The 18522-nt window shown below is 39.6% G+C and overlaps 1 protein-coding gene across 1 annotated transcript in view; it reads left to right on the top strand.

Moving 5' to 3' along the window:
* The window catches only part of nbas (NBAS subunit of NRZ tethering complex), a 220608-nt gene that overhangs the window by 109434 nt on the left and 92652 nt on the right, over window positions 1-18522 (top strand). The window contains exons 42-43 of the mRNA XM_042503247.1: window positions 16800-17023; window positions 17245-17355. Of these exons, the coding sequence (XP_042359181.1) occupies window positions 16800-17023; window positions 17245-17355 (335 nt within the window). The remainder of the gene's footprint in view (window positions 1-16799; window positions 17024-17244; window positions 17356-18522) is intronic.

The following is an 18522-nucleotide window of genomic DNA, read 5'->3' on the forward strand; positions in this document are numbered from 1 at the left end:
GTACACAAACCAAACCGCCAACAGTTTTCAGGGCTGGTGTAGAGATGCATGCCCAAAGAGAAACTCACCTACTTTTAAACATGATGAAAGACTTCGATATCAACAGGTGTTTGGATATGTCACTTTGCAGTGGAATTCTGTGTCTACATATTAAACTCTAGGTATCCTTCTGTGTCTGCTTTTGACGTTCGGGATGCTGCTACTGTGTTTTCAGTCCAAGCAAATGGTGGGATTGAACTGCACATGATTATGTTTAGACAGCACAAGCACATGGCAACTAATGCCGGTGCGCCAACAAATGCACATGCTGGCATGGATGGTTAGATTTAGGCACAAGAGGCACATAGCGAGGTATAGAAAAAAAAGCCCATCGCATTCAGACTGGAAGTGATCACCAGACTCTCACATGACAATCGGGGGTCTGTTTGATCCATCCATCGACCAAGGGACCTTTTTGCTCCTTATACTGCATCATTTTCGGCACTGTTTCAACCTGATACCATCCAGCAGCGTATCATGTGGGTGCACCAGGTTCTGTCTGGCTGCGTTCTCAAGTGACGCTGCCTGTCCGTGTATCATGCTGCCATGGCAGTTGCTGTTCGGCCATCTGGCAGTGTATCATAACACGGTTCTTATGCGAATGCAAACGGTGGCTTTGGATTATAGGATCTTATACTGAAGACACTGCAAAAACAGGAGTATTTGACAACTTTAGAATGAGAACGGGCTGGATATGCGCAAATATCGCAACACTGATCTTTCATTGTTGAAGAGGGAGGAAAGCTGTGATTGTATGGCCCAACAAGTCGACCACCATATGAAACTGATTAAAAAAAAACTATTCTTATATGAAGAAGCAAAATTGCACCAGCAGCTATCCCACCTATTCCACTTTTACAGATTTTGGTGTAATAACTGGCTTGTTTATTGGAGTATGCAGGGCTACACAGACTATTTTGTGCTTGTAAACGTACTCTCAGATGTTCTATTTCTTCTTACAAAGTGAGAAAAACAAGACTAGAACAAGAGATCAGAATATAAAAGTGGGATGAGGAAGAACAAGAGGAGAGTGGCAGCAAAAGAGTGGCGGCAGGGGTGTCTTGGTGGAGAATAAGAGAAGAAATGGTTCTGACCTTTTCCTTGAGTGGACCGTGGCTCTCGTGGGTTTTAGCCCAGGTGGAAGGAGGGGAGGTAAAATGTTGAAATAAAAGAGCGGAAGAGGGAAAGAGGCCAGCAGAAGAAGTGGATAAGTGTGTCCCAGTTGACATTCAAGGTCAGGACTGCGCACTACAGCTCGCGCTACTCCCACTCACACATCAACAAGTTATATTCAACACTACTCATCCCCACACATGCTCCCTGCAACCTAATGGCAGTAATCACTCCCCAACCTCCTGCCTAAAGTGAAGTTCAAGTCCATTAACTTAAAATATATACAGCTTTTTCTCCTCTGCTCCTCACTTTGCTAGTTGCACCTTCATTTTTAGCTCATTTTTTCTGCTTTTTTTTATATCTGTCATTTCCTTTGAATTTTTTCCTCTTTAGTGTTCTCTCCCAGAGTGTGTGCTTGTTATCGTTGTGTTCCAGGTCTTGCCTTCACTCAGCTCTTATTGATGAGGCAGTGGCAACTTTTACTCTAACACTGATAGAAGCAAGAGAGAGGAAAACCTTTCAGCCCTTCCACCCTTGTTTCTTTCTCCACATTCACCATCTTTTTCCTGGATTTTTTCTTCTCTTCCACTGTGTGCTCCCTGTGTTTTCCTCTCCCTTCTGTATTTTTTTCTCTGTCAGTTTAATGAATTGCTTTGTTGGCATGACAGTTGTGTTTTTATATGTCTCCACGCTGCTTCTTTCTGTCCACATTATGTTGCCCTTTCTGCTATCGTTCCTCTTTCTACTCTGTTGAGAGTCTTTCTCCCCCCCATAGGCCTGTCTCGCTCCTGTCAAATCTCGGGCCTCTCCGTCCACAATGCTATCTTGACTCTGCATACTTTATACATTTCTCTTGTGCTTTCTTTAGCTCTCCCGCTTCTCTTATCTTTCAAGGGCACACATTGTACAGCGTGTGATATTTAATTTCAGATATGTATGACAGGGTGCGTGTATCAAAATTTCTTGCACGTGCCTTCTTTGCATTGCAAATGAGATCGGGGGGGAGAAAAACATGTAACGCAAGCATGTGTTTTTATCCTTTTTATTTATGTATGTGCATGTAGCATTGTTTGCGTGGATGCTTTTCTTAGTGTGTGTGTGGTGTGTAACTGCAGGCTAACATGTTTGTGTGTGTTCGAGTGTTAGATCTGTTTTCGTGTGACAGCGGGTATGGTATTTGTGTGTGTGTGTGTGTGTGTATGTTGTGGTGGTGTGTCAAGCTGTCTCCCAGTGTTTCCCACTCTCCACTTGAAGAGCAGTAACACTGTGTCTCAATAACTCTCACGCTCTTTCAGTTCTCTTGTCACTATCACATAATTTCATACCTAAGCAATAAGACGGCAAACACTCAAGACACCGGAGTCATTCAGTTGCAAATAGGAACACAACTCTCTGAGGGTTTACTGGAGGTGTTTGATGTGTTTTTAAAGCCTCAATCAGCAGCCTGTTTCCTCGCTATTTTGTAGAAATAAAGGTTGTGGAGCCGACACATTTCCCTGCAAAGAAAACATTGAAACTCAAGGCGAAGGAATCAATTATTGAATTAAATATGCTTTCCTGTCAAACCACAATAGCCAGCAGTAAAATATAGGATTTAAACAATAAAAACAATACAGCCATTGCAGAAATGCATAATGTAAAAGAGCAATAAGAAAAACCACATTAAACACACATACAGTACATACATATTTATAAATGTCACTTGCAATAAAACTCAGCATCAACCCCCATTGTAAAAATGTGTCATAGTTACCACGTGTTAGAATATATATACCTTTAGGGAGGATTTTCCAATGCATCAATCATGTTGTTAGCTATCTTATCTAATCAGCACTGCCACGTCTTTACATCAGCTGAGCACATGCAAAATGTGTTTACCAGGTTGTTGTCTAAGCATTAAAAAATTTTCAATTACCTCAGAAAAGATGGTGTGTCACATTTCAGTTAGGAGTGCACCGACTGTGAATTTCTGGGCAGATACCGCTACCAGTGTTTAAAATAACAATTTGTCTGATAGCCAACACTGACGTTTTGTGATGTTGTTTATTTTGTTTTTGTTGTCATGTATTCCCCCATTTGTGCCAGGGAAACAAAGAAATATGTACTATATAAAAATGAACAGTTTTTAGGTCATTCAGCCATCATTACACTATCATATATATATATATATATATATTCTGTTCACCTCTGGTTTTTAAGCGCAAAATTGATGTGATGTGATGTGAATGTCATCTTATTTGACGATAGGCCGATGACATTCAACAAGGTGAATATTGGCCAATTATGATGTGCAGCTGATAAATTGGCGCATTCCTAATGTCACTATTAAAATTTTAGACACAACATGTGTAACACTGTCATTACTTAATTTGTATAATTACTATAAAGAAACAAGACCATCAAAGATTTGCAGTCAGAACCACGATTTGCACTGAGTCATTACAGCTAACAGGAGCTGATTTTAAACAATTCTGTGGACCTTCTAGTCGGTGTGAGACAGAAGCTAAAGTAACATTAACATTAATGTCATCGCTTAACTGCAGTCATACTAACGCATCCCAGTTAAATCAGCGGCAGTGTATTGATGTTTGAAATGCATTATGCTGCACATTAGTTAAGTTGTACTTTATTAATCTCTGTGGGGGAAATGTGTCTTCTGTGTTTGACCCTCCTACTGTAACTATTTATCAGCAGTGGGAAGCCACAGTGTAGCCTGGGGACTAATTTCAGTTTTGAGGTCAGGATTTTGGTCAAGGACAGTCACAAGAGTAACATAGAGTACAAAACCTATGTGGAAGGAAACCCACAATAACAGAGCGAGAACACGCTGACTCCCTTCTTCTTAAACGACAAATACAGGTTGTTTTTTTTTTTCAACGTGAAACCATTTTTCCCATGTTGTTCAATCTAAGTGACCAATGGTAACAACAAATTCATTTATATATAAACAGTGATTTTTAAAATTATCATAAAACACACCTTATTCAACATCAACACACACTAAATAAAACCATCTTGGTTCATGTGTCCACTGTTCCACCAATCACCAACTCTGATTTGGTTAAAATAAACCCTCAATTTACTCAGTTAGACGTGAATCTATGCTGGCTCTAAAATAACTGTTTATTTAAGTGGAGTCTGGTGGGTTTGGCAACTGTGATTTTGAGGCTGTTTCTGGTTAAACAAAAAGGATCTCACTTTTTAACAAAAAGGTCTGTTACTGTAGGGATCTTTTTCAAGTTGTCAGACACTTGTTAACAATCTGAGGCCGTCAGTGGCAAAAACACTTGAAATGGACCTAAACATTCACAGAGTGTTACATCGCAGCCTGTTTTGCTGCTCCCGGCTGCATAGCTCTCAGTCAATACTGGAACAGTTAAAGAAATGTTGTTCTCATTAATCACATGGAGACAACAACATCAGAAAATAGAGTCCAGTTTGAAAAATACAGAAGTTTCCCTTTAGAGGAAAACAGTTTTTTGACAGGTTTATTCTTGTTTTTTTTTTTTTAGCCATCATTAGTTTTGGCCAATTGGAAATACTAATTCTCACCATGTGAGAGATCTGGGAATGTGGCAACATTGCTCAAAGACGGAGGAACAATTGGCATAGATGCTCTGAACGGTAGCTGCCAAGAAGATGATTCTAACCAGCTGGAAATCTCCTACACCCCTCTGCTTTCAGAAATGGCTCAACGAAATGATCATAATCATACCAACGGAGAGAATATGGTTCTAAAACACTAAATAATCCAATAAATTTTTGAGCATATGGGGCCCATTAATTGACTATTTCAAAGATAATCAGTGACTGTGTTTGTCTTTTCTTTACCAGCACTTTTGTGTTCACTGACTATGTGACATCTTGAGTAAGTAATCTTGAATAAGTTGCACCAGCAGCTTTTCATTTTTTGCTATAGTCTGTTTTTTGACTTTGGTTGTTTACATTTCCTGTAAATGAGACTAAAAAAATTAAAAATAAACGTGTTAAATAAAAACGAAACAACAAAAAACATTGCTTAAAGAATGTCAGGTGTTGAGAGAAACATATGTAGTCAGATAGTTATATAGACGTTTGCTTTGTTCTCCATACGTACGACCAAATATCATTATTCTATTTTAAGATGATGTTGGTATGAGACATTTGGAAAAAAAACTGGTTACTTTACAACCCAACTAAAACCAACAAAATGTCAATGCCATCTGTCATCCGTATTCTGCGTCAAATTGATGTTGGCATTTGACATTGTCCTGATATTTAAGTTTGGTCACCCGATGTCCCAACCTAAATCCAACCAAATATCACCGTCTAACAGGGTTGGTGGCCTGCTGCTGCAGTTTTACCGTGTTTTGATATAAATACACACACACTTCCTGCACAATGAGGACTTATTTCTGAAATCTGGTTTTACCTCCAAATTAAGAAGTACTTAAAGGGATAGTTTGGGATTTTTGAAGTGTGGCTGTATGAGATACTTATGTAAAGTCTGTCTCTGACATACAGTTGCTGGTGGTTGGCGTGCTCCTGGTTTCCCAAACTATCCCTTTAAGTATGATCTGGGACAACATTCACTTCTTTGCCACTTTCCTGATGTTTTTATTGCTCATGATTTTTTGCTCTGTCAGACATTTTAGCAACATTGCCACATCCCCAGAACTGAGTAATCCATTGGTGTGCATACTGTGTCAAAACCAATAGAAACCATGACCAAAACTATGAAAGTAAACCAAGTTATTATAAAATGAAAATGATCCAGATTTAATTTAGAATTGTAATTATTTTTCTTCTACCTCTCTCCCTGCATCACCTTAATCCTTTAAATGCTCTTTAAATGTATTCCTAAATATTTTTACTCAGAAGATTTACCAAAATTGGTGGTTAACTTGAGGCTGATTCACATTTAGCATTTGTATTTAAACTGTGGGAAAATAAGCCAGCGGTCCCAGAGTCACTCTAATATCTTTCACAATATTACATTAATACTCAAGGTGTTGTAGCTTGTTTACTCATGTATATTATCTAATTTTGTAGCTTTTTAAGTGAACTGAAATATTGTCCTTTTAGTCTTGTTTAGTTGTCTTGCAATGCTGGCTACAGCACACTACAACGTGCAGCTTTTTGCCTCTTGAAGATTCTGTTGCCCACTATTGACTTTCAAGGTCTTTAACTGTTACTTTCCCATCCGATTACGGCTCCCAGGCATGACGGAGCAGCACCAGGCTCAATGACACGGATGCTGGGTTTCCATTATTCCCCAAGGCATAATGAGCTGATTTCCACTTGCTTGCACTGGAAGTTTTCATTATACAAACTAAAGTGCTCATTTGCGAAATCGAGGCGCTCTTTTGCCGTAATTGTTCTGCTGGTGGTGTTTACACCATATTGCACAATAGCCTTGTGTTTATGTAAGTGTTAAGTTCTGTTTACCTGCACTTGTCAGTGTTTCAGTGCGTCCTTGCGTGCTTGGTGTAATTGTGGCCGTGAATGTGCAGCCCACTGCACAGCAATGTGCTGACGAGAGAGATTGAGATTTTTCACTCAACCATTTATCTTCGCCTGCAGTCGCCATTCTCTCACTGAGTATTGATCACTCACACTCTGGCTGCACACACACAAACATGCATTTAAAACGTACACACTTGTGCTGTGGACACAGTGACTCTAGAAGACACCATGCGGAAAAACTGCTTAGTTCCTTAAACATCTCATTACGACATTTCCCTTCATAATAAAAGCCCATAAATCAGGGAAACTCAATTTGCCTTGCTTGGGGGCCACTTTTGTAAAATGACAGGATGCCAGGGGCCAGTCACAGCATCCCCATACATATTTCTAGGATTTTAGGATGACTTTAGGATTTTAGGACGTTTCCAGGGTTCCAGGACATTTCTAGGGTTTTTAGACATTTCTAGGATTTTAGGACATTACTAGGATTTCAAGACATTTCTGGGATTTTAGGACAATTCTAGAATTTGAAGACATTTCTTGGATATAGGACATTTCTTGGATTTCTAGAACATCTCTAGGATTTCAGGATATTTTGGGGATTTTAGGATGTTAGGTGCTTAGCTAGGACAACTATCTGGGGGCTGTGGGGGATCCTCCACTGACACTTTCATGATATTTTGACACTGTTTTATACACTCTGGCACCTTACATATAGCAAAATTACAAAAACAATTCCCAGTGTGAATCACCTTATTTTTTTAATGTGAATTATAAAATGGTTGGAAAACCACCGGGCATGCTATCAGGGGCCAGATTTGGCCCGCAGGACTTAAGTAGAGTATCTCCGCTATAAATTGTTTTTAGATGCTTTACTCTCAGTCCACATACACAGCTGGAGTCAGTGAATTAGAAATAATATTTCACATGAATTTGTTTTTAGATTCAACCTGAAGGAAATCTAAACAGTGTGGACAGTTTTCAGACTGGAAAGATAAAGTTTACTGAAGCACTCACCAGATGGAAAGTGTATTAGGAGAAAAGATGAAAGCGTTTCCCTAATAGAATCTAGTTTGCTTGATAAAAATGCACTTTGCTTACATCTAGCGACATTTTGTATTGCCTGTGGTCATCGCAGATGTGTTTTTTTTTCCAATTCACGGCCACAACAGGAATCAAGCTGCCGGCTGTGCGGGAGCTGACCGTGGATGTGCCGGACCTCTGCGTCCAGCTCTCTGTTGTTGAATTGACCGGAATAATGAGTTAGTTTGAATGACTTCCCCATCATAGAAAAAGCATTGCAAACTCAATGGCCTCGCTTTCCTCTTTTTTTTGTACAAATTGTGCACTTGTACAAACTGTACCCTTGTACCACAATCATTAGCAGTCTATATTTCACCCAAGGGAGCCCTGTAGAGCAGAGTAGCTGCAGAAAGGGCCCTATTAGAAAAATATGCACTCTTAATGCACTGTTGCAGTTATCAGGGAGGGTTTTAGACCACGTAGTCTCCAATCCTTTGATTAGATGCACTGGATTGACTGTGCAAAGTCAGTCCTGCTCCTCTTGCTCGTGTCTTTGCAGTCTTCATGGCAGGCTTGTATCTTGCTTGTGATCAGTCCCCTTCATGGTGTATTATGACCCACAGTGCAGCCGAGCCTGTTTATGGAATGATTATTCCTTTAAAATCGGTGCCGGGTTTCTCTCCCCTGTGCATTCCTCCTAATTATGAGCACATACTGTATACACCATTTGCCGAATTAGTGCTAATGAGGCCACTGACTGTATAGCTAAGTGTTAGGCATGACATAAACACAACTCATTAAGATCATTACTAGCTTACACTCCGCAGAGGGAAGGCTGTTTCTCTATAACCTCTGTGTGATCCTTACCTCACAAAGAGACAGACAGAGAGACAATGTGTTAAAATTAGCTTGTGTGTGGCACTGATGATGTGATGATAACACACACTGAATAATGAATAACTGAGAATGTGACATTAACCCTTTAAAAACCAAACCTCTCCTTTGAAGCAATGTGAAGCAGATTTTGACTATTTTGATCGTCACACTGTTGCAATGAATATGTATTATGGATACATGACTCTGATGGGATGCCAGACTGAAGAGAAAGTAAGGATACATGCTTTTTTGCTGCATTAGAGGTGAAGCTCCAGGGAAAGCAATGCTGTTTAGCCCGTCCGTTAGTCTGCTTTTGTCCAGACTGAAATATCCCAGCTAGGGCCGTCAGCATTAACATGTTAATTGTAATATGAGGTCCATACATAACAGGGTTTTTTATTTCTTTTTTAATTGTGTTAATTGATGACTGGCATTGCTGTCTTTAAGAGGCTGTACAGGACTGAGCTCTAAAGCTAGAGTGATGATACGGTTATCCAGTTATACCAACCATGTCATGCTTTTCAGTGAGGGGGCCAAAAACCACTCCAAAGTTAGGCTAAATTTTAGAAATGGAAAAAACGGCATGGCAATTTCACTGGGGTACCTCGACCTCTGCATCTGATTCTTAATCAAGACAATCTGGTAAGAATAATGGATTTAAAACATGATAAAAAATGTGGTTAAACACATTTAACTATTGAAATTTTGCACTTAATCACAATTTAAAAAATGTATTGTTTGACTGTCCTAATGCCAGCAAGTACTCAACATTTTCTTTGACATTCATGGTCCCCAGTGGATGATTCTGTGAGTGTAAAGTTGGATACCATTCACATTGAACTGGTTCCAGCAGTACCAGGAACCAGTACCAGATGGTAACTTTTTCTGATATTTAACTCTGTCAGTAATAACAAAAATGTAATTGCACCTGTAAAAACTAAGTCTTAACTTCCAGCTGCTGGGCGAAAGTTAAGGGAGGCTCTGTGGGTTTACAAACTAGAGCAGATTGTGCTGTTCTCTGGCTCTGTACAAAAGCAGCACACTCTGCTCCACCTAGGTTGGAAAATGCAGATAAATGTTTTTTTTTCAGTGTATTTTTATTCAGTAACAACCTCTCATTTATGAGTATATTATGGAAAAAAAAAGACTTGAAGGGTAAAGAAACACTTCAGGTCGCGGTTAAGCCCATGAGATTTGAGCCTGCACAGAGACGGTGCAGACAGATGCTCAGATTAAAATGAGAGGATATCTAATGTGTGAGATGAACAAGTGAAAAACGCTGACACCTTTGCGGTGTAGACACAGGGAAGGTAACTACCTTGTGCAACTGTGCTGCGTTCCGGCTGTAACCCGTTTTTTTTCTGGTCTCTGTTTACAAGAGTGACTGTAATCAGCTCCAACAGCTGGTACGCTACACACTCTCATCTTGATGTGCTCTTAGGTAAAGAAATTAATCATCAATTAATTTAATCAATATTTACTCATAGAACTGATGTAATTTGTTAGATGTACTCTTGAAAGTACAGTAGTTTTGTACCTAACCCTACTTTGGCATCCCCCTGACTTTTCTGTCAACAAATGTGAGATTGGCAATTTTGGCTATTAGCGAAATATCCCCCAAAAATATTGTGAAGATTTTCATGACATTTGCTACAGCAATTCAGACTCCTCAGAGGATGAATCTTTGTGAAATGTTATCGTCCCAGCACCAAGAGTAGGTCAAATGTATCTCCCCGCAAGTGAAAAATATCCACATCTACTTGTGAGATTATCTGCAAAACTAATAACATTGCAGTTGTCATAAATTCATTCTATTGGCCCCACTCTATGTCTATCAGTGGCTTTTACTGTTTCTCAACCAATGAAATGTATTCTAAAACCCCCTGTTGTCATTGGATCCTTTTAAAAACACAGCGTTTTTTCTAATTCCTGAAAAATAGCAATTTTGGAGAGAAGAAGTTTGAGCCCGACATCTGCGATATTCGTATTCATGCGACTTTTCATAGCAGCAGCAGTCTGTGAAAGTTTTTCATGTGCTAGCATCTGCGGGTGAAACAGCAGGTGGCAAAAGGGGAAAAAACAACTCTGTATGATGCAACATTAAGATTTGGTTAATCACAATGATATAACTGACATACTCAAAGAGTTCCCTTATAAATGTTTCATTTTACAGATTTTAACCACGCAGCTTTGGGAAAAGGCAATAGGGATTTTTATTGGGGCACGGTTGTGATAGATATATAACAACATGGGAAATTAGGAGTGAAAATGAGAGAGCAATTTGGTTGAAAAGATTTGAGGCAGGAGACGTAGACTTTTTATTTTCACACTGTTCCCTCTAAGCAGCATCACAGGAAGGAGGGGAGCGCAGAGAAAAGAGCCTGTGGCATCGGTGGAATAGCTGCAGGGGGAGTTGGAGAGAGCCGGCTTCCTCCCAGCTGTGCCACATCACACACTACCTTCTGAAATTATACTTGACATACAGTTTATACATCCTTCCCTTTGAAGAAAGAGTATAAGTGGCTTTTTAAGAGACTTTGTAATTAAATAAGCAAGTAATTATATAAGATGAAGAGAAAACGAGGAATGAGTGTTGTCTTTAGTAAATTTGAAGACTAAATGGGATACTTATTAGAAAGAAGACGGATTTTGGAGATCATCAGTAATGAGGGAGGAGGGGATTTGAGAGATGCGAGAAACAGTAGTGTTTGGAGAGATAAGGGAGGGTATAATCCAGATCGCCAAAAGGACAAGATGAATGACAGACAGTGAAAAAAAAGAGAATGCAAACAGTATTTTGTCATGAAAGACTTATTTCAATAATATTTTTCAAACATCAGCCTGTCTATCAAAGTTCCAGCAGACTTTCTTCTGTCTTTCTTTGTTCTCCTTTGCATGTCATTCTCCCTCGACTGAAAAATTTGAAAATGATGCCAGCATTAACAAATACCATCCTACTTTTCCTCTCCCCTTTATTACTTTCCTCCTCCCATCTCCTGGCTTATTTCCTTCCCCCCTCTGCACTTTTAATATTCCCCTCTTTCTACCTCTTCTCCTCACCCGCCCTCCTGTCCCGCTTTTGAACTGTGAATCTGCCACCATGACTGCCGCTAAGGCCACATCTGAAGACACACATATACACACACACACATACTGAGAGCAGCAAGAGACGCACACACACACACACACACACACCTCTGTTTTCAAGCGCACACATTTCCAGCAGCCATAATTACCTTATGCAAATAAGATCAACAAATAAACCATCTCATCCTGCTGGGCGACAGCATACAAGATGCCAAAAACCAAATTCGGGAGCTCATTTAATTAGAACAGAGGTGATGAGAGAGATACAACGTTCACCTACCGCTCCCTGCGCATGACATTCTCAATCATAAATGTGTAGCCACCGTCAAATTCCCCATAGGCCTGAATCACCATCGCAATTATGGCTCCTGATACATTTACCCGTATTTTCCCAGCGTGCAGGGGAAAAGGCACATATTGAGTTGCCTTATTTAACTCAGGTGATGCTGTCAGTGTCTTCCTGGAAGCAAAATTGTACAAGCTGCAGAAGTTAGGTTAGGATAGTTGATCTATTCCTACCTTTTACAGACAATTTTTGAAAATTACAGTCATTTTTTAAAATAGCCTCATTAGTTCTTCACAGCAAAGCAGCTGTCAAGTTTTCAATACCACAAAGTGTAGGGTGTTTGAAGCCCGGTGTGTCACTTAGTTTAATCATGAGCCTTAAAGGGTAAGATATTTTTCAACTTGGACCCCAATTTCCCATGCTTTTGAATCAAAGTGACTAATGGAAAGAACAGTTTTTGAATTTGGCCCAGTATGAAGTAAGACAGCAGCCGTAAAACAGGCTGCAAAGTAACTATTTGGAGCATGATTGCACTGTCAATGTACGTCCACTAAAAGAGCTTGTTTTTGCTACTAACAGGCTCTGATAGTTATTATTAATGTCTGACAACTTTTTGAAAGGATTTCCACAAAGACATCCCTTTTTATCAAAGAGTAAAGTCCTTTATTTAAACCAAAAACAGCCCCAAAGTCACCATTGCCAGCCACACCGCACTCCATTTAAATAAACTGTAGTTTTATCATCATAAAACACACTCAATTCAAAGTTGACAAAAACCCATAAAAACTGCCTTTCCACCGTTTCAATGATCACCCACTCAGACTTTAATTGATACCCTTAATTCATCCAGTAAGATGTGAAAATATGGCTTTGTACACGTTAAAATGACTGTTTATTCGAGTCTGGTGTGTTTGGCGATAGTGATTTTGGGGCTGTTTTTGGTTTAAAAAAAGGATCTTACTCTTAAACAAAAAGGTCTGTCTCTGTCGGGACCCTTTCCATAATGTTGTCAGACACTAATAAAAACACATTTAAATGATGTTAGACTTTAAAAATACATGTAAACATGTTAGTCCAATGGAAATCATACTTTCTCAAATTGGACTAACACACCTAGATAATGCAGTTGGAAGTCGATTTACTCTTTGATGCGCATGCTCCATAGTCCCCACGGCTGGCTTTGACCTGAAGTCAACCAGCATAAATTTGTAGGAGAAAGCCAGGCAGAGTAAAAGAAGAAGAACCGAAGAAAACAAAACAAGATGTCACCGTCTGACATGCAATCCATTTGCTGCTTTCTAACTTGTTTGGTATGTTACATAATTGGTCAGCTGTAAGAAGGTCCAATAGCTACTAGCTGAAAGGGAACATAACACTTACTGCTAGACATACTTCTGTTAATAAATTAATTCTCCCCTGGTGCTTGTAAACTGGGACAAGGACAGTAGTAGTAAATAGCCTAATTCAGCTGTAAATGCCGCTCAACTTAACTGTGCATGTAAACGTATTGAGTAGCAAAAACAAGGACTTTTAGTGGACACAAACTGATGATGCAAACATGTCCTGAGTGGTTACATTGCAGCCTGTTTCGCGGCTGATGCCTGTAGTCCTCTTGCTCCATACTAGACAGATTTACAAAAATGTTTTTTTATTAGTCAGCTTTACACAAAAGCATGGGAAAATGGGGTCCACGTAAGAAATTACCAAGCTTACTCTTGAAGGTATATCATTGAATTTTGTGACACACTGGGCATCAAACACCCTGCACTGTGTGCAACTGGAAACTTGACAGGTCTTCAGCTGCGCTGCCATGATGAACTAATGAGGCTATTTTCAAAAATGGCTGTAATTTTCAAAATCGCCGGAAAAAGGTGGTTGAAAACCAACTATACTAGACAGACTTTTACAACTTGTATAATTCAGCTTCCAGGAAAACAATGACAGCATCACCAGAGTTAAATCAGGCAACTCAATATGTGCTTTTTTTCTACACACCATTAAAATCACTAAACTACAAAATACTAAACTTCAAGGACATTTTGCTTATGCCTTAAAGTGCAGTACACCTTCTGTAAGGCTCTATACAGGTAGCACTACTCTTTATGCTTGGCTGAGGAAGAAAAGTATGTGTATTGATTAAATACAAAATTCAATAAAGTGCAATGGAAAAAGCCGCAGTAAATAAACCATGATTAAGAATACGACTTTAAATGTCACTCGAGCTACCATTTCACTGAAGAGGTGAAGAATGGCAGCAGATGGGCATGAAATTAACATTAACCATATTTCCATTATGTTTGCACATGGTTTCTCAGTATTTACCAGGTATTAAAAGTTAATACTTGACATTATAAACAAATGTTTGCGTCTGCCTTTATTAGTCATTCTCCAATATCATTTCCTCAAGCTAATCTTAATGTTAGTATATACCAGTTAGTAAAGGATGTTTGCTGATTGCCATAGTTTTGGAGATGAGGACAGACACAGTTAAAGAGTTTAGAAGTACTTATGTGTGGATAGGTTGAAAAGTGGATTTGGCATTTTATACTTCTGGTTTAAGTCAAAAATGCCAGGTTAAAAAAATTACCCCAAAACTGAGGAGAACCCCCTTTATGTTACTCCCATAAAATCTTTGAACTTGAAACCAAAACCCAATTTTATTCTTTACAACATGATTTAATACAGGGTTTTCCACCATTTTTAGGCTGTGGACCCTTTAAGACACAGAGACATCAAACTGACATCAAAGAACTGTGTAATGACGAAAGCCAACTGTTGCATCTCCTCCCGTCACCATAAAGTTACACATGAGCACACCGCAAAGACTACAGCCATTGGTCAACCAACACATATGTTCTGACCCTGCGTGAGAGGAAATAACTCTTCATACCAACAGACGGAGGCTATCTGTATTTGCCAGTTCAAAAGGGAAATTGTAAGACCGTCTTGACAGTAGAAAGGAAGTTGGCACATTACCAACACAATGTGATGCTGAAAGGACAAAGCAGTTTTACCATGTGCCAGTGAACAACAACACAAACTACCGTCAAACATTTCTTCCCCAAAAAGCTCAATGACAAAAAAAATCCAATCTTACTTAATATAACAAGTTTGCTCTGACCTCACTCCTTCATGACTTTAGCAGTTTTTTATTTTCCTCATGTAAGGTTGCTAACAGCACCTCTACAAAATGTGGGATTGTCTTTCGTGTGGCTAGCTGGCTCTGGAGATAAAGAAGTTTGTGAGACAGAGGTCCGTGCAAAAAAAACAAACAAAAAACAGGCATTTATTAACAAAACATGCCACAGAAACTGAAATGCAAAAGTCCTGGGAAACAACTGAAAAAGACTCCTCCACTCCAGTCAAATCCCAGGTGTCCTGATAACCCCTCCTGGTCCCACCCTAATTGGACTCATTCACTTCAGAGGGGTAGGGTAAACCAGGAGAGGGAAATAACAATTAAATTCATCCTAGAGATCAATATCAGTAATCAGCTGGCAAAACTTAAAACAGTTATACATGATTACTTTATTGATACCCCTAAGATGATCTTCACTCCCCAATTCCCAATTTGTCACCAGGGCCTGATCACAGCCACAGCCAGAGAGACTCAGGCTGCTGAGCCCTCCCCCTCTCTCGTCAGCCCAGGCTGCAGCAATCACAATGGCCCTGGTGAACAAAGAGCAAAACATGCTGATTAAATATTAACCAGGTGACAAGAACCAAAATATAAAAAACAAACACAAGACCTGGTTTATAAAAACCCAGTTTTGAGTCATTTCAGTGAGTACAATACAGAGAAAACACTAAATTGACAGCTTCAGTCTGACTAACAGGACACAGCTGTCCTAATCAAGCCTGCAGACAATGGCTGCTAAAGGGGATCAGGGCATGAGAAAGGGTATGGGGAGAGAACCCTTTCACACCTCACTTGCATATCTTTTCCCATGTGTTAAGTTAAAACCGCCAATCAGAGTGATTTTATTCTTTGAGAGGCACGTCCATCTCCTCAACATGCTGAATTGGCTAAAAAAAGCAGACAAGGGCCAATAGTTCAGGAGCCAATGCAGCGGCTAGGGCGACAGACGCTAACCCTTGACTCAATATTGACTGACGGCCGACCGTCACCTTGGTGTGTCGGGGCCTTTAGCTGAATGAGACAGTGCAGGGGCCCCCTACTTCATATATAACTTTGAAATGCATATTAATTGGGCCTACAATAATGTGTTGGGTGGCCTTTATATGCCTACAGTACTAGGCTGTTAAAATAATCATTGACGGATTCATATATATAATAAATTAATTTGACTAGGACTCATTGGTAATCATCAGTGTTTTTTTCTGTACATTAAATGCGTTTTCTCTTTTTTTTTTAAATTCATTTTTATGAATAGGTCAGTTTATCTATGCTCATTATATGTTGGTTTCATGTAAATGTGTATTTTCAGACATTTTAATTTTTTAAGGAAAAAAAAACTTTTAAAAAAATTATTAAACATCATTTAGATGGCCCCCCTGCAGTAACTCCTAGGACCTCCTATGGATTGCGGACCGCATGTTGAATAGCCGTGATTTAATATATAATTTTTCATGAACTCAATAACGATGCCGGAGCTTTCAATGGAAAGGACTGGAACAAATATAAACGATGGTAAATAGCAAGCTGGAAGACATTTTAAAGATTTAAGTAGTTAAAATCAGCAGTCAGTGTGTTCACTCCCCCGTTGTAATAGTGCAGGGATCTACAAGTCCAGTTTGTATTTGCTTTTCTTCAGAGAAGTTTGTATGATGATAATTCTTAGGATTACCAAATGTGGCTTTTAGCAGCGTGTCCGCCCCATATCCTTTTACCCTGTGAGGCTCCCAGCATGAAATAACACATTCAGCAGCAGTTTGTGTGTAAACATAAGATTTATTCCCCTTTTCATAGGCTGACCCCAAGGAGCTGATTCGATTGGTCACGCAGCATGTGTCTGCGTATTCGGATTGGCCGGAGGAGCTGCAGAAGTTGATCAACCAGCTGCATGTGTACAATGAGCGCCTGACAGACTTCACCCAGGCCCAGGTGTTACAGGGGCTGGGCCGCGGAGTGGACGTCCAGCGCTTCAGCTCCGACGCCGACTACAAGAAGGAGACCATCCTCGGACTCACAGAGTAAGTAGGGAGAGACACTTATCCTCAGCTGAAGGACGGCACTTTGAATTGTGTTGTCTGCTGGAGGTTGTGGTTAGAAATAAACACACATAAATTGGATTTGCTTTATTTGGTATGCATTTTTCATACCACTTAAGCGTATGAGTGGGAGTAATGGCTCTTACTGCTTCAGTACAATGAAATCTGATCATTATGTTCCTCTTCTCTACGTGTGTTTGTAGGACACTGGAGGACGACGTGTACAGAATCGCTCTGTCTCTGGCTAAGCGCTACAGTGTTCCTCTGTGGGAGGTCTACATGACTCACCTCGAGTTCCTCTTTACAGATAGCGGGTACATACACACACACACACACCACACACACTCTTTTACTCAGGTCACTTTGGGTGAAATTACATACTTAAGACTTATCCTGCCAATAACCAGCAGGCGATTTGAGGGGACAATGATATATCTCCCTTGTTGGCAAAATGACCATAATGTGTCTCAGTTATTAGCTTGTCATCCTTCTCCATCTGGGTCCAGACCCAGAAACTGTCAGACAGAAAACATTTTAAGCTTTCTGTTGACGTCATTATTGTTTTTGTACTCTAAATGTTTACCAAAATTTGTCACATTACATAATGACTGTGATCGAGCAATGATTTTGAGAAAAAATACCTTTAAAGTTTGCAGAATGGCGGCTACAAAGATACATGAATTGGGACCATATGCTGTACTGTTGGGGCTTTCCCAGATTGAAAAACATGCTGAAAAGCTGGGGGACATTTTTATTTTGTTACCAGCAAGGTAAAAAAAAACTTGCATACCCAACAAGGGGTCCAAGAAGATGAGAAAATATGTCAAAAGAACAGTGGTTTGTTTGACAAACACAGTTAGTATACACACTTAGGATGGATAATACGCAATAATATTCACATCTTGGATTGGTGGATTGGTGGACCCTTGTGAACTAAAGGAATATAGATATTGGAGGAATGGACACACATTTGGGCTTCAGGACCTCTTCAAAGTTAATGTTAAGGAGTCAGAACTTTATTTCAGTCTCCCACATTTACCATGCCAGTAAATGTGAATAAATCACCAACCAAGCTAACTTAGTGCAGCATGTCTATGTTGACAATAGTTTAATATTAAACAGTATTGTGATGTGCAATGCTACACCGCTTGGAACTAGTTCAAGCAAATCCCCAGTGGCCTCCCGGTAAGTTTTTAATATTCTAAAAGTCAAAACTTTGTTTATTTCAAAAAAGACTAAAACCCAGGGAGAGTTGTGCTGAGTTTGACCAGAGTGAGGCTGACAAGCTTCTCATAATGCCTTTATAAGCTTCAAAAGTGTGTTTATTGTATTGGCAACATATTCCAAAAAGCCCAAACTTTGTTTATTTAGAATCAAATGAAAACCCAAAGTAACCCAAAATGGAGATGTTGACAGAGAAGTGTGATGTGGTTGGCAGGTGTAGTTCGTTATACTGAAAATAGTTCCTACATAAAACTGCT

This window comes from Plectropomus leopardus, chromosome 16, assembly GCF_008729295.1.
Source record: "Plectropomus leopardus isolate mb chromosome 16, YSFRI_Pleo_2.0, whole genome shotgun sequence".
NCBI lineage: Eukaryota > Metazoa > Chordata > Actinopteri > Perciformes > Serranidae > Plectropomus > Plectropomus leopardus.